Source organism: Gavialis gangeticus, unplaced genomic scaffold, assembly GCF_001723915.1.
Source record: "Gavialis gangeticus isolate Ggan-Ray unplaced genomic scaffold, GavGan_comp1, whole genome shotgun sequence".
NCBI lineage: Eukaryota > Metazoa > Chordata > Crocodylia > Gavialidae > Gavialis > Gavialis gangeticus.
Genome location: NW_017728959.1, coordinates 1,398,442 through 1,415,359, shown reverse-complemented (window position 1 = coordinate 1,415,359; position 16,918 = coordinate 1,398,442). Strand labels below are relative to the sequence as shown.

Below are 16,918 nucleotides of genomic sequence, written 5' to 3'. Positions count from 1 at the left end.
TGATGGAGAATGGGGTTCTCACCTGCTCGGTCTGCGGGCGGTACCCACGCACAGTCGCGCTCTGCCGGTTGGTGAGCAGGGCGGTGCGGACCTTGGCCAGCACGGTGTCGAGATGCTTGCGCTCCATCACCAGGTGCTTGGCCTGCTGGCTGACCTCACTGAGAGCCTGGCGCAGCCGGCTCACCATCAGCCTCACGGTGCTGCAGTAGCGGTGGGCCAGGCGGTTGCTGGTGCTGGTGCAGAAGTCCCGGAAGCAGGGCAGGGGCAGCTGGCTAACCCACGGGGGCGGTTTGGTCTTGCTCTTCCACAGTGTCACACCTGGCCCCTCGGGCGGCTTCTCCAAGGTCTCACCAGTATCTGTCACATCCAGCTTGAAGTGCCAGCTCTGGAGCCGTGCCCAGCGCTCATGGGGCAGCTCCTTGGGCTGGCCTGGTGGGCGCCACAGGGACAAGGCCTCCTGAGCGCAGCCCTTGTGCAGATCCTGCGCTGCCTGTACCGTGGCCTTGGCTGCCTTGCGCCAGGCCTCTGGGCCAGCACGGCCCCGCAACAGCTCTGCCGGGGGCCCCATGGCAGCACTGCAGAGAGAGAGGGAGGGAGAGCTAGGTCAGCACTTACTGCTGCAGGGGGCACTGGGGCTCTTGCTTGCTCCTTGCCCCTGCCAGGAACAAGCTGGCATCGTATCAGGGAGCAGAGGTCTGATACAGAGCTGGGGGGGAGACCAGCCAGGCTGACGGGGGGGAACAGTGTGGAAGGACATGCTGGGCTGGCTGGGCCTGTGGGTCTGATCCAGACGAGCAGGGACAGGGTACGCCAGCTTGCCTGGGTCCATGGGGCTCACCTGCGGTGGCAGCAGTGGGGATGCGGGGCTGGCACTAGCTCACCCTGCTCCCTCTCTGAGACGCTCCCTGCTCCTGCGTGCAGGGCTTGGGGCACGTGCCCAGGCTGTCGGTGCCCAGTGACAGGCGCTGCCCTGAGCCGCTGGCTCCACTGAGGTCAGCAGAGCCCAGGGATCCTGCCCCCCGCCCTGGAGCCTGCGCTGCTCCTGGCTCCAGACCGGCTCATGTCTGCGTCTGTCTCTCCATGGAGACGGTTGCTACAGCAGCAGGTGCTGCCTCACAGAGCCCCATTCAGAAGGAGTCCCAGGCAAGGCCAAGGCCAAGGCCACGTGCGTTGGGGGGAGATCGGGTGGCTCCAGGGGAGAGCGCAAAAGGAGACCACCCAGCCAGGCAGGCCAGGACGGAGGAGAGCAGGGCCTGGTGGGTGCCCAGGGGGCTGCTCCTGCCCCAGCTGAGAGGGGCGGATGGACTGGATCCTGGCGGGCAGCTCAGGGGAGGAGGGGTCCTCTCTGTGGGGGAAGGGCTGGGAGTCCCAAGGCTCAGGGCTGGGCTGAGCAACCCAGTGGCCCAATCCTGCCCTAGCTGAGGAGCTTGGATGGGAAAGGGCCAAAAAGGGCTACCTGCTGTTGGCTTCTGCAGCTCTTGGATACCCCGCTACCCACCCAGCAACCATCCCTCCGACTGTGGAGTAACAAAGTGGGGAGACTGGGGCACCAAGTTAGCCCCGCTAACCCTGGGGCGGGATGGGTACAAACAGGCAGCTGCAGGATCGAACAAGCCATCACCATGTTGCTGTCGGTTAGGGTGACCACCTTGTAAAAATGTAAAGCTGCAACGCATGCCCTTCTTCCCGCACCCTGGTCCCCCACCCCCCCTGCCGCACAGCCAGAGCAGAGCCGCTGTGGGCTCGGGGCTCCCTGCCCTGCTGCCCTCCCCCGAGGAGCCCCGTACCGGCCGTGCACTCCCTGCCCATCCAGCAGCAGCAGGGGGCACAACTGTACACTGCTGCTGTCCATACTGCTGCTGGGTGGGCAGGGGGCATATCTCTATAATGGTGTGGGACTCCTGGGGGGAGGGCAGCAGGGCAGAGAGCCCTGAGCCTGCAGTGGGCAGCCCACATCCATCCCCACCCTGCACACAGATCTGGGGAGGGGGGGAACATGCCCCCCCACCCATCCTGGGGGGTTCACTCAGCAGTGGGGAGATGCCCTCCATGCCTCCTGCCCCCTGGTTGAGCCACCCATGGCTGTGTCCCACTCCATGCACCACCCTAGCTGGGCAGCACCTGCAGCCCCTGCCCCACTTCCTCCCTCACTGTGGGGGCCTCAATCTGTCCACCCCCCTGACCCCTAGACTTACCTACAGGGAGCTGCTCTTCATGCTGCCTGGCTGTATTTCCTGGCCACATGCATATGTGTGGGCATGCACATGCATGTGGCATCCCCTGCATCCTGCTCCTGGAAGCCCCAAGCAGCCCCTTGATGCTGGCATGCTGTCTGCCCGCAAGGGGAAACCCACTGTTTCCAGCAGATTGCTGCACAATGCTGTGAATCCAGGACAAATGTCCCAGAGTTGTGCAGTCCAGGACTGGGACTTGAGGTTCCCATTCCAGGACTTTCCCACCCAGTTAGGGATGGGTGGTCACCCTCCATCAGCGGAGCCAGTGCCACTGCCCTTCCCCTTGGTCACTGCCACTAAGGGAGCTCAAGTGTCATGTAACATTTCTGCTCCAGAGACAGCACTGCCCCTTCCCCATTGCCCCATGTGCCTGCTGCTCTCCCCACATCTCGGTTTCACTATATTGCTCTGCAGTCAGAGCCCAGACGAACCTTTGTCTCAGCTTGGAGCCCAGAGCCCAGCACAGGCTGCTGCTGCACTTCAAACCCAGCTGAGCCCAGTGCTCCCCTGGACCTCCCCACCCACGTACCCCTCAACAGGAAACAAGTATTGTGGGGTGGGAACATGTAGGCCCTTGAGACAGCTGGGGGGGTCCAGAGACCAAACTGACTCATTACACATGTACATCCAGGGGCTCCCAGGAGCTCCCTTTAACTGGAGCAAAGAAACTGCTTGCTGGCATGATGTGTGTGTCAGGATCCTTGTCTGCCTCTGGTCTCACTGATAAGGCATTATGGTCACCCTCCTTAACCTGCCTTGTATCCTTTACTGTAGCTTCCCTGGGGTCCCCCGCTGAGAAGAAATGTTTACTAGACCATGCGGAACAACGGGATGCTTTGGGTTGCAGTCTTCCTCCCACAAAGCTCCTGCCTCTTACTGTAGGTTTGTGGAGGCTTTCATTGCATCTTGGGATTCTCACGTTCCAAGGAACCCTCTGATATCTCCTTGACATCAAGTTCAAGGTGATGGGCTGGGGGAACATACCTTGACGTCATATATCTTGATTTTAAAAAAACCTTCGATCTGGTGTCCCATGACCTCCTCATGGAAAAATTGGCCAACTGTGGCCTCGGCTACATCACAGTCCGATGGCTGGGGAATTGGCTCTGAGGTTGGACCCAGAGAGTGGTAATAGATGGAAGTAAATCATCGTGGTGTGCTGTGACCAGTGGGGTCCCCCAAGGCTTTGTCCTTGGGCCTATACTCTTTAACATCTTTATTAATGATGTAGACATTGGTATCAGAAGTAGACTAGCCAAGTTCACCGATGATGCCAAACTTTGGGGTAGAGAGTCCACACCTGAGGATAGGATGGTGATGCAGGACAACCTTGACAGGCTCAGAAAATGAGTGGATGAAAACCTGATGGCATTCAACACCAAAAAATGCAAGGTACTCCACCTTGGGGAAAAAAACCCTGCAGCATGCTTATAGGCTCAGCAGTGCTACGCTTGCTAGCACCATGGCTGAAAGGGGTTGGGGGTCACGATTGACCACAAGAATATGAGCCACCAATGCAATGCTGCACCTGGCAAAGCGAGCAAAACTCTGGCTTGCATACATAGATGCTTCTCAAACAAATCCCAGGATGTTATCTTCCCACCGTACTCAGCCTTGGTGAGGCCGCAGCTGGAGTACCGCATCCAATTCTGGGCTCCACAGTTTAAAATGGATGTGGAGAAGCTTGAGAGAGTGCAGAGGAGAGCCACGCGCATGATCAGAGGGCAGGAGAACAGGCCTTACGTTCTGATCAGAAGAGCAATCCCCCATTTCCCTAAAACGTGTAGCCAAGATACTCTTCCCACTGCTTTGCAGAGGTGACAGGAATGGGAACTCTTTGTGCTCATTTTGACTATGTTTTTTGTTTGATGGTTTAAATATAAAAGGTCAGACAAGTCAGGTGTCTGTGCACTGGCTCTGCCATCTAGGATTGTAAGGTTTATTATAAGGGTACTGGTACTGTAGTGTAAGATAAAACTGGGTAAAGGTTACTGTGGGGTAAGCACACTCACCCTGGCTGCTGTGGAGGTCAAAAATGGAGGGACCTCAGATGCCACAAAAGAAGCTGGGGAAGTTCTTTGCTGGATGGTTTGAAGTATATTTTAGACTGTCAGGTGAACTACAGCAGTCCCAAGACAAGCTGGCAGATTATTGATGCAGATAAAAATTTTGCAAAAAAAAAGTGGGTTTTTGTGCCTCAGTTGGTTTTACTGACCTGGCAGCAAAGATCCCCTTGTTATTGGCCTTGAATGACTCAGTGTAGTTGAGGGTGGAGGTGTGTCCATTGCACTGTAGGTAGGCCCCCCTGAGAGAGTCTCAGTGGCTACACAATTTATGGTAATGGGGGATTGTTCTTGGGTTTTCTCTCCAGCTTACTCCTTCAACCTTTTGGCTGAAGGCAAGCAAGACCAGGGATCATCTGAACCCCAAGGCCTCTTGGCTTCAGGTTTGTGTGTAGGATGCCTGCCATGGATTTGGCAATATCTGAAGCCCCAGGCTGAAGGATACTTGCCAGTGGCAGCGCCCACACAGACTTGAATGATTGAGCTCTGCCCAGTTAATATAACCCGGAACCGATTTGGCTGATTTGGCCTGTGATAAAATTTCCAAGATTTACAGGGAAGAGCACTGGTGATTTTTGTGATGCAGTGGTGCTTAGCCATTTGGTCGTGTGGGCCAGATAGCTGGCTTGGGGCTGGTCTGTTGTGTGGTCCGTGGTCTGGATTGAGCCCTGTGTGCCAGGTTTGGGCCCTGCCCATGCCTTGGTCAGGTCTCATGCTACCTCAGCCAGCCCCTGTGGTCAGAGGAGTCCTGCACTACCTTGGCTGGCTCCCTACGTGCCTAGGTTGTCCCTGTGTGGCACTGCCTCAGCTGGCCTCTTTTCTGGAAGTGATGAGATCCTTGAGTTTAATTGCAGTATAAGAAAGTGTAGTAGCAAAGCAGCCCCCCTAGCATCCTTGACAAATGGTAATAATAGTGAGGAACAACAGCTGGCAGAGCAGTGCCCCCAGTGGCAGTGAGAAGTGATGAGGGCAGTGGTAGGTCAGTGCCACTCAGCAGTGCAGACACAAAGGGTGCTGACAGAATTGATATTTGCTGCACAATTGGCCGCTTGAAAGTGCTCTACAGCCATGCCCTGACAGAAGTGCATGGCTACAGCGAGATTTAAAACTGCCTGGTCACACAACAGAATAACCCTCATTTAATGAGGATACAGCTGAAAGTGCTCCAAAGCAGAGCACCTTCATTAACTTCTGTCAGTCCCTGTGCCTATCAGGGATGGGTTGATGCAATCCAGCCCCGCTGCCAGTGCTGTCTGAAGGATGGGAGGGAAATAAAGGAGGGAAGGGAGCTCTGGTCTGGAGTTTGCCCAGCCTGTGCTGGAGGGAGGGGGGTAGATTGGAGCCTCCCACCTCAGGGGGCCTACAATCTATCTGCCCACCCCCCTTCAGCACAGATTGTGCAAACCCCAGATCAGAGCTCCCTCCCCTCCCACCTTGTAGACAGCACCAGAGATAGGAGGTAGGGGAGAGGCTAGGGGAGAGAGGCTGCAGATGCTGGATCAGCTCCAAAGTGGAGCTCAATTCCCTTCCTGCCCCCCAAGCCAACAGCAAATGTCTGTTGGCTTGGGGAGGAAGAGGGGTTGCTGTAATTCATGGTGCTTTCTGTGAAGCACCATGAGTTACAGCAGGGAGCTGCATGCCTGTGAGCACCCAGATGGAAAGCTTGGGCTAGCATCTACTCTGGCTCCCAAGTTCATTCTGTATGAGACTAAGACAGACCTCTGGGTCACTTGACTGTGATCAGCTGTTAACAGTTGGTGGAGGTGAGCCACTGCCTAGGAAGAGTTTCCCAAGATGGTGTGTTTGTCCTGTTTGCCTGTCCCTTCAATAAACCCTGTTGTAGTTGAGTACTGCTTGTGAGTGTTGAAGCCTGCTCATGCTGAAACAACCAGGTAGCTTTTATTTTCCCAGATTTCTGCATGGGGGCTCAAGCCAAGAAAAAAAAATTGTGTAAAACCCCTAAAACAGAACTCAGCCCTTGCTACTGCCATCGTGGACCTGGCTGAAGGGTTACGAATAAGTTATTTTCTCTGTGAATGAAAGGCAGCACATCAATATAATCTATAATTCCACTTTGAGAAAGTCCTAGTGAAACTAGAGAGGATCCTGAGGTGAGCTTTAGAAGTGAGTTAGGGTGACTACAGGCTGCACGAGGAAAGATTGAAGGACCTGGGCATACTTAGCTGGGAAAAAAGGAACCAAGAATGGTATTTGATTTTTTGTAAGACTGCTATAAAGCAGAGGCAGAAAATTGTTTCTGTCATGGCAGAGGGTAGGACATGATGCTGTGAATTTAGACTGCTGCAAAGCAGATTAGGTTGACTCTCAGGAACAGACCCCTAACTACCAGAGCAGTAGGACAATGGAAGAAGCTGCCCAGGGCAGCAATGCACTTTTCTACACAGGAGATTTTCAAGAAGAGGCTGGGGATGGTTTGGGAACAGGAAATCCTGTTAGACAATCTGGACACTTCCAGCCTGTGATGCTATGATGCTGAGCTGCAAACCAGCTAGATGAGCAGGTCACAATTTCTTCACAGCTGGAATAAAGGAGCTAGAGTGAAGAGGCCAGATTGAGCTCAGCACTGAGCCTGGGTGCTCAGAATAAGTCCCACCCTTGTTTAATGGGTTATCATGGTGCACCCCTGTCAGTGTGCCCAGGGAGTGAAAGAGGCATTAGACGACACTGGAACAAAGTTTGTTGAAGCTGCTTTGGATCAGGCCTCACACTAAACATCCCTTTTGCTTATGGTAACTGAGCTCCTACTGCATTTTCCCTTGTGATCGTGGTAACCATGCTCCTACTGGATTTTTATGTTGCTTCCTTAGGGGTCCTGAAATTCCCAGCCAAATTCATCTTGCCTCTCCTCCCTTGGGACAGGGCTGGAAGTGGCTCTGGGGTGTAGAGGGGGCTGTTGTGTTCTCCCAGGGACACCAGGGGCCAATCCAGGTGGAGCAGAGAGGGTAAAGCAGCTCCACCGATTTCCAGTGGGGTGAGTGAGGGGAATTCAGGAGGCCTGCTGTGCTCTAAAGACCCATACATTTCAGATAAGCAGAGATACTGAGAGCAGTCCCAATCCTCCTGCATCCCAACTGGATGATGCTGGGACAGCGAGTCACTGTTAGGAGTTAGGTGTGAGTGTGGGGGTCTGTCATCATCAGGAGCTGAGTGCAGGGTGTAGATGTCATCCTCTGGCTCATGTATGTTCCCTAGCATCCTCCAACGTCTTCTGGAAGGTGGTGAGCATGGTCTGCCGCACACACTCTGTCAGCCTTGGGACATCATCTGGGCCCAGCTCCTGGGTCCGCACATGTGGCAGGATCTGGATGGTGCATTCACCTGTGGGGACATTGTGCCGGGGTGGGGGTAGTGAGACACAAGGGGAAGAGAAGCGAAGGGAAGGGGGCTCTCAAGCCCCTGGGTGGGGACGTTCATGCCAGGGTCACTCCCCAGTGCCCACACTCACCTGTTGTGAACCTCTTCTTCTCTCTGTTGAAGAAGGTGCTGTAGGATGATAACACCACGGGGACCACAGGCACCTGGGAAAGATGGGAGGCACAATGAAACAGGATGCAGGGGAGGGAACCAGCAACCCATGGAGGGGAAAGAGGGCTCACTTACCTGGGCCTGCACAGCCAGGTGGAAGGCCCCATGTTTGAAGGGGAGCATGGTGGTACCATAGCTCCTGGTGCCTTCAGGGAACACCCAAACTCGCAACTGGAACAGGAGAGCACCTGGATGAAACCGTTCTGTCCACAGGCCTGCACCTGCCTGCTGCTGTGACAATCCCACGGCCAGGCAGCCCCAGGGCATAGGACGATGCAGGTGCAGGGGCCCAGGTTGGCTGGACCACCTATGTCATGCTCCATATGTCTCCAGGTAGATTCAATGGGGACAGTGGGGTGTCCCCAGACAGCCATGCCAGGTGTTGTGGGAGGTGGCGGTTACTGATACATTTAGCACCCTGTAGTAAAGCTGAGCAGGGATTTGTCATCAAAACCTTTCTCCCCCTGGGAACAGCCCTTCCAAGTGACCCCAACATGGGAGAGGCCATAGCCTTGAGTGAAATCCTGGCCCAGCATGGAGCAGGGGTTGACATGGCAGTCAATCAAGGCACATGGACACCTTGAGCCAAGGTCTGGCCCCGAGGCCTTTGTTTTGGCAGTCACAGAGCTTATCCTGACCATGGCTCTCTGCCCCCAAGCTAGTCAGGCAAAGATGGTGGTAAGGTACCAATGGGCAAATGGCCAGAGTGAGAGCCCACAGCTAGTGTCTGTTTGTTGGAGGAGGGGGCTTGTGGGGCCTCAAATAAGCATGCCTGTCCTGTACCATGGCTGTGCACCTGCCCACCCTGGGACAAGAACCTGCAGCTTTGAACACCTGGTCTTCTGCCTGGAAAGGGAAATTCCCCACCTGGAAGAAATAGTGAGTGGTTATCCCCCAGTGGGCCACTACAAGATGAGGTGGGGAGTGGGCATATGACCTTACACTCAGGCACACCCAGCTCGGTCCCTGGCCCTACTTACGTCCTCCTGGTGCATGGTCTGCGCCACCTTTGACATGACACTGATGGCACGGTCTGTCTTACGGCGGTCAATGAAGATGAACTTGGAGAGCCAACAGCACAGGCCAAATGTCCCCATGTAGAGAATCTCTTTCTTGGCAACAGTCACGCAGCGCTCTGGCAGTGCCTCAAACATCACTGGTATTGGAGCGGAGAAGGAGTCAGCATTGGTAGTCTGGGGCTCCCCCTGCTTGGCCCTATTGTATTCCTGGCAGGAAGAGGGTAGGGAATGCAGGAGCCAGGAGCTCCCATAAAGCATGTCACATCACTCACAGCTGACCTACCAATAAAGTCCACGTTGCTCTGGTGATTTGCAACAATCACATAGGGCCCCTCAATGTCCAGGTTCTCCTTCCCCTGCACCTTGACCTTGATGCCAAGCAAGTATCTGATGGGACACATCACGGTACGTATAATTCTGCAGTGAAAGATAGAAGCGAGAAAGAGAGAGAGCTGGCTGAGACGGGGCAGGGCTAAGAGACACGGACAACATCTATCCTGACTCCTGGCATACAGAAGCTCAGAAGCAAGCTGACAATGCTACTGCCTTGCCTCACTGCAACTGGGCAGAGTCCCCTCACTCCTTCACGGCCTTTTGAAACACCAACCAGAAAGAAATCATTGCTTCCTTCTGCTATATTCCAGGCCTTGGGAGGTCCCAACTTCTCTGCTATAATACTGACCCCAGGACACTCCAGTGTTGGGACAAGACCACATCCCTTTCTTTTATATTAAAACTACCAGGAATCCCCAGGACCACAACACCATGACATCCCCTCTCGCATAGCATTGCCATGGGCCACCCCCAGGACTATGATCTGACTGCATTCTCGCTGCAGCATTATGTCCCCTGGGCCAGGGTGACTTCTCTTGGTTTCTCAGCTGCAAAGCAGATGGACGACATCCAGTCTACCCACCTCATATTTTCCACAGTACGTCCATGAGCGACAAAGAATGGCAGGGAGACGATGGAAATGGCGATGAGGTATCCATCAAGCACAGTCACCTTGGTGTAGTACCTGAACGTGGCACTGTAGTAGTACATTAGCAGCCCAGTCAGGATCAGAATAAGCAGGTTCCCCAGAACAAGGGACAGCTCCATGAGATCCAGAGGCAGGAGGAGAGGGAGTCCTCCCAAATCTGCAAGGGATTGATACAGTACAGGGCAAAGGATCTGGGCTGGGAGCTGCCTGTGCATGCCCCAGTGCCCCATGAGCCCATCCAGCAATCATTCTTTAGCTAATCTGGCAAGTAATACTGGCTTTCTGCCCAGCTCAGCTCAAGTAGGGAAGAAGGGCTGGGCAGTTTAGCTCAGCCAGCATAGCCTGCAGCATCTTGCAGTTACAGGACTAACAAATCAACCACAGTTTTTTGCCTCTTTCCCTGTCCCCTGCCTATGTTTCTCTGTGGAAGTACTGTTGTTCTCGTATTCTCAAGGAACAATCTTTTTTCTGCATTCCACCTTTCAAAAACAAGGTCCATGTCTTATTCCGATGTGTGTGGTATGCAAGAAATTACAGTACCTGTGAAGCATGCATGAAGGAGGACATAGGACACTTCTATTAGCTTTAGTCTCCTAGTTAACTTATAACAGCTTGTAAATACATAAGCAATGGGCCTAGCCCATGTAGCTCTCTACCTGTTTGCCATCTTACCTCCAGCCTTCTTCTGTCCCTGCATGCAGTGTGCTCAGGAACTTTGGTTCTCACTTCACAGTTTCTACCATCACTACACCTCCCTTTTCCCCAGGGTTTGAATGTCTCAGAATCAAAACAATTAGTTTCTCTATGTAGTAGGTGTTGGCACTGGATTTATGTCTGAGACACCTTGTTCCAGGTGGACCCAAACCCACAGTTTCACCATGACCTTAATAGGCAAATGTTGTGGATATACATGATAGCAGATAAGAATAATGCAAACAATTCTATGTCTAACAGTCCTAGAGCTGTCATCAGAGTCAAGGTACATCTGGCCACTATGCAAGCTTCACCCTGAGGTTCTTTCTTGAATGTCAGGTGTCAGCAGCCTGGAGGTCAGAGGCCTAGACCCACTCTCCCCCAGTGGGGCGGGTGAGACGGGTTGATGATATGCCCACTGTCCATGGTGGCCTCGGGTTCCCCTCTCAGGGACACTTTGCTGCTCTGAAATCCCTCCTTTTGTATTCTTTTTTTCCTGTATGATGATGACTTCATCTCTGGGCATCATTGATTGGTCTCTCTGTGGATGTCCTACTGTCCACATTCTGCCCTGTCAACATATTTCTTTTTTTTTCCACAGACCCATCACATGCATTCATCTTAATCTGGTTCTTTCTGGGACTCCTAATTTGATCTATCTACCAAAACTAGAAATCCCAAGGGCTCTGCAGATGGCCACTATGACCAAGCCAATGTGACAGAGTCTCTTATCTCTGTTATGGAACAGTGTGGTACATGTCTTCAATTTCCCAGCTTGTGTGTGTGCTTGCTGCTTGCCTGTGTCAGAAACAGTGGGCTTTGAAGGAAACTTTTGTCACAAACAGGTTTTTAGAAATCAATTAACCCTTTCCATTGCCCTGGACCATTGTCCGAATGCACAACTACTTTACCTATAAGCTAATTCCCAAAAGCAAATCTCTAAATACCATTTCCTGGCCATCAGTAGGTTTCCTTATTACTCTTACCTCTAGAGGTGGTAACAGGAGTGTCAGTGTCCATTTTTTCATTTGGATTTGAATTGTCTATTTGAAATTCTGTATGTTCAGTAGACTCATCTGTTATTTCTTGCTTTCCTGATTGAGATGCTGATACAGGTTCAATTTATTTCTCCTCTTCATTCCTCTCTTGAGCAGCCCTGTTTGTTTTCATCAGATCCCTTCTGTTTCTTCTGTATGTGGAATAATTGCAGTCCTGGTCCTCCACACCCACTAGACAGGCTGTACTATGGGGACTGTAATAAAGGTGGGACAGTCCCTGGGGGGAGCTGGATTACAACCCATGCTATGGCTGCATATGCCCATCTCTCTCACACTGTATGGTGTTAGAAGGGGACCTGATCCCTCTCTCTAGGAACAAACAAACAAAGAAACAAAAAAAAGGAGAGAAAGAGGAGCCCCCAGAACTGCCAGAGTAAAGATATAGTCAAGGAGAGACTGTGTGCATTGCAGCAGGGAGGAGACAGGCTGAAAGCCCACAGCAGCTATGGAGGCTATAACACAGATGGCTGTGCTACGGAGGTTTGACTGTAGGAATGCCGGCAGCTGGCCTTGCCGGATCCAAAGGGTTGAGCAAATCTGGTTTCAGGCTTAGCAGAAAGAACATAGGAATACCAAGGAAATGCTCTCACCTTTGCCATTGGACAGGCTGCAGATGATGTTCTGTGTGCCTTCCCCTTCACTAGGTACGTCTACTGAATTTAGTTGAGTACCTCTAAACTATTTTCAGGAGTGGGAAGCAGCATCAGATGACAATGGGCCTATGCTAGTAGAAACTATAGTCTCAATAAAAGAATCAACAACTTGGTCAAATTATTAAGTTCAAAACAGGTTCTTTGGGTAAATCTGATATCTTTTATTAGACCAACTCAAATAGTTGGAAAAATTCTTTTTTGCAAGCTTTTGGGTACAAACACCCTTCTTCAGGCAGAGGAAGCATCCTTCAGGCAGACGAGATGCTTCCTCTGCCTGAAGAAGGATGGTTGTACCCAAAAGCTTGCAAAAAAAAGATTTTTTCCAACTATTTGAGTTGGTCTAATAAAAGATATCAGATTTACCCAAAGAACCTTGTCTGCCCGTGTCCTTAGACCAAAACAGCTACAACGAACACCCCTAAGTTCAAAATAGACACTTGAGCTGCAGTTGCTGCCATCCCTGCAAAAGATTATGATCCTTCCTGATACCAAGATAAAAGCCTCAGAGGGCCAGGTAATACTTTCTTAGAAATGCGTGGCCAATTCAAGGAGAAAACTGGAATAAAGAGGAAAACTTGTCACATCTTCTTCAGCCACAAACAGATGAAGAAATAACTTTAGAAAAAGATATTGGGAAAAGATGTCAGCCATGGGTTGGCAGAACTCCCAGCATCTCCTACTAGACTTAAGCAAATTACAAATGATCAATGACAGGTTGAAACTTGCCAGAAACTAGTTTATTTTTGTCAAAACGAAGGGGGGCCATTGGACTCAACTTCCAAAAGTCATTCTAATATTATAAAAGCCTAATGTCTGTCTGGCCATAACGCTTTATTTCGCGCTTTGATTGGCTGACAGAAACAGCCAATCATTGTGCTCCAAGCGTGGGGGAGCGCCACCATGATTCCAAAGCTGCGCAGAGGACTGGACAGGGGGTGGGGGAGCCGGGGCCAGCACCACCAAGGGCAGCCAATATGGCCAGGGGCATAGAGGAGTTGCCAGACCTGGGAAGACAAAAAAAGCTGGGATTCTTCAGTTTGGAAAGGGGAAAGCTGGGTGGAGATATGGTAGAGGTCTATAAAATCTTCAAGCGTGTGAACCAAGTGAAAAGGGAACTGGTATTCACCAAATCCGAGAATACTAGAACTAGGGGCACCTGCTGAAATTAGTAGGTGACAGATTTAAAATTCACAAAACAAAGTACTTTTTTATGCAACACGTAGTAAACTTTTGGAAATCATTGTCACAAGAGGTGGCAGAGGCAGATAGCAGAGCCAGGTTCAAAATGGGATGGGATAAATCTGTGGATGATAGATCAATGGCTATTGAACACAATGTTTAGAGATGTTTCCTCCGACATCTCTAACCCAGTAAATGGTGGATGCCAGGGATAAATCACTCTAGAGATATCCAGTTCAATGTTCTCCTTGTATAGCATCCATTTCTGCCACTACTGGAGGCAGGTGGCTGGGCGAAAACATTGGTCTGACTCAGTAGGGCACTTTTTATGTTCTTGCCAACTTTAAAACTTGCTATTTTGTAGTCCGTAACGAGCAGATCCACTTTCCGCTTCTCCTGACTGGGCTGAATTCTCAGCACATCTGGAAATCAATCTTCTTCATCTGTTTCTTTAAGGGTGATTTTTTTTTAGTCTGCGGCTTTGTGGATTTGCACATTTTGGTGAAATGATGGTCTTTGCTACAGCTATGACATTGTTACTTATATGTAGGTCAGTCTCTTACTGCATTGATGTAGGCACATTTTAAATGTATTTATTTATTATTTTGATGTCTATCCCACCCTATCCAGAGCAGCTTACAACACACAAACAACCCTCAGTTAGGATCGCCCAAAGAACCCCCCAAGACCCAAAAACTGGCTTCTCAAAGCCTGACCACCACCTTCTTGCCCAACCTTACAGATGAGCAAACCCTCCCACCAATCCCAGCAACAGCTCTCAATCTCTGATTGCTCTTTTTTCATTTATTTTGGTTTCAGGCCTTTATTAGTAGCAGGACATCTTTCAGTCCATGGCTTTATTTCTGATTTTGTATTAAATACAGGTTTGTATAGCAACCTATGCACATGCATTTTCTGCTTCACCCAGTCCTTTCAGTTGTTTTGCCATCATTTCATCATTTCCTTTGCTTGACATATGTCTGCAGTCCTTTCCAGTCTCCCATAACAATCTGGCCCACAGTGAATCTGTAAGAATACTTCATGCAATACAACTCTTACTTGGGAAGTTGCACAGTGCCCAAAATTCACAAGTTTGTGCTGCCGGTTTTAACCCTGTTGTACATTACTTTGTATTTTCCCCATTTGCCTGGCTTGTGGTGAAAAACATAGGTGTCTCCTATGTCCCATTTTTCCCTCGGTGCACAGTGTGCCTCAAGCATACTCATGAAGACCTGCATTTTCTTTCTCTGCTGAATTCTGAAACTGAAGAGTATTAAACATCTCTATTGCTTCCTGACTTGCCACACTGAAAAACAAAGCAGTTTCCAGCCTTTCATTATTCTTGTCTGTACCACTTATGTGCAATGCAATACAGCTCAAATGCTCCCGTTTTGTCCAGTTCTCTGCTGCATTTCCTACAAACACTCACATTCCTGAAGGCTTGAGCCAACCCATTTTCTCAGTCTTCTCATACATTCAGTTTTATTTCTGACATCATATGATATTTATAACGCACACACTTAGAAGGACACTGGACGCTTACATTAACTTTAGTCTCTTTAATTAACTCATAACAGCTATATACATACATATGAGCAGCTGGCTTAGTCCATGTGGCTCGCTATTTCTCCACTCCCCTTCAGCCTTCTTCTGTCCCCCCCAGACAATGCACTCTGATAACTTTAGTGCCTAATCCATAATTCCCACTATCATTACAAAGCTACATTCACATGTTCATTCTTAATGCTATGAATTTCTGGGGATACTGCAGCACTGCACAACCATAGCGTAAACTGCGTGTCCAGATGCTGACGAGCCTGCTCATCTGGAGCAAAAAGAAGTGGAGCTTGAGCATGAGAACAAACGTGGAAGTACAGACAAATTGCCGATTCAGAGAGGAACTTCTTTGTTGTGCGTTTGCCATTTTTTTGGTGGAGCTGTCATTTCTGATAAGTTAAACCAGGCGTGACTATATAGCCAGTGACTTTTTGCCGTGCCGAAACGTCTATAGAGCTAAAAACGTAACGTGTTAACTTACCTTGGTAGGGTACACTCAGGAGAGACAGGAGAAGGGGCCGTGGTGCGCCTAAAACTGTGATGGTGGCAGAGGGCAAAACTGCTTCAGCTAGGAAGCCATTTCTTGATCAGCCGTCTCCTCACTCCCTGAAAAAGAAAAGCCTGGTGGCTTGTTAGTAGCAATCGCTAAATTCTCAGACTTTTAGCAATCTGTTTGCTCACTGCCCAGACAAGCCTCAGTCACAGGTCTGCCTGCTTACTATTCAGACAAGCCTCAGCTGGTTCTGACAGCCTGGATGAGCCTGGTTGCTGCCCTCCCGAGTGCCAGCAGCTGGCCCCAGTTTCAATATTTGGCACGGCTGCTGTCATGGGTGGATCCAGGAGAGGTGGTACCACGCAGTTGTGCTCCACCCCCCTTTGATTCCTGTTCTCCCCAAACTTTCAAACCAGCTGCTTGGGGGAGGCAGCGCATTTCTATTCAGGCAGTGCAAAAAGACTCAATTGACTTCAGGGCTCATTATCTTCTCCCTGATCCCTGCTAATCTCTCTCCACTCCAGAGGCATTAATGACTCTCTAGCCTTTCTAATGGTCTTATGTTTCATTATTATTCAAACTATCATTTCTTCTGCAACATTGCTGTCTGTTAGCCACTCCTGCTACTACTTCTCTTCTATTTCACAGCCCAGCAGACTGTTTTTGGCTCTAGCTAAAAACTGTAACTCAGGTGTGGTAATATTCACTCAGGTGCAGAAATGGTTGACAGCGAAGTACTGGAGGTACTGTCAAGATGCTCAAGTAGGCTAGATTTTTTTTTAAGGAATCAGAACTCGTGGCAGAAGTGATATCTTTTATTAGACCAGTGTTTCTCAACCTAAAAGTGGATCACAAGAATATATGAAAGGGTTGCAAACAAATTTTAAAAGTGGATTCTCCTTTAAAGAAGAAAAATATGGGAAGCCATGGCTTTTCACATATGTTCAGTTTCCAGCTTACGTCCAATGAAAGAGGCTGCTTGGGGGCCCCCATGCCCCACACACTCATCCCTTGCCCCGCAAACTGGGGCTGGGACCTGTGGGTGCGGGGCAGCGCGTTGGGAGTGAGGGGCACTGGGTTGGGAGTGGCCACTGATGTTTACAAATGGGTCTGGGTACAAAAAAGGTTGCGAACCAGTGTATAAGACCAACTCAATATTTGCATAAGCAATTCTTTATTTGCAAATTTTGGGGCACAGCACCCTTACTGAGGCATAGGGGAGAGCAAAGATTGTAAAAATTCTCCTAGGTAGAATCTTTTATAATCTTTTACTTTTATAATCGTTGCTCTCTCCTATGCCTGAACAAGGGTGCCCATGCCTGAAAGCTTGCAAATATCTTGCAAATATCTAGTTGGTCTAATAAATTAAAAGATATCACCTCTGCCATGAGTTCTGATTCCTTTTGCCTCTAGACCACTATGGCTACAACCTGGATACCTG

The 16,918-nt window shown here is 50.3% G+C and overlaps 2 protein-coding genes across 3 annotated transcripts in view; both read right to left on the bottom strand.

Moving 5' to 3' along the window:
• Positions 1-1,124, bottom strand: part of CCDC105 (coiled-coil domain containing 105) — a 31,972-nt gene extending 30,848 nt beyond the window's left edge. The window contains exon 1 of the mRNA XM_019508108.1: positions 23-1,124. Within this exon, the coding sequence (XP_019363653.1) occupies positions 23-568 (546 nt within the window). The 5' untranslated portion in view covers positions 569-1,124. The remainder of the gene's footprint in view (positions 1-22) is intronic.
• A 5,224-nt stretch (positions 1,125-6,348) lies between these two features.
• AGPAT1 (1-acylglycerol-3-phosphate O-acyltransferase 1) lies at positions 6,349-15,798 on the bottom strand. Of its 2 annotated transcripts, XM_019507993.1 has the most exons (7): positions 15,466-15,798; positions 9,779-10,001; positions 9,146-9,279; positions 8,824-8,999; positions 7,919-8,014; positions 7,764-7,836; positions 6,349-7,636 (listed from the first exon to the last, which is right to left on the bottom strand). In XM_019507993.1, exons 2-7 carry the CDS (start codon positions 9,961-9,963, stop codon positions 7,494-7,496), a joined length of 807 nt encoding a protein of 268 aa, XP_019363538.1. In that variant the 5' UTR covers positions 9,964-10,001; positions 15,466-15,798; the 3' UTR covers positions 6,349-7,493. The 2 variants fall into 2 exon arrangements, with proteins under 2 accessions (XP_019363538.1, XP_019363468.1); XM_019507923.1 differs by lacking the exon at positions 15,466-15,798 and having other exon boundaries at positions 9,779-10,703.
• Positions 15,799-16,918: the final 1,120 nt, after the last annotated feature.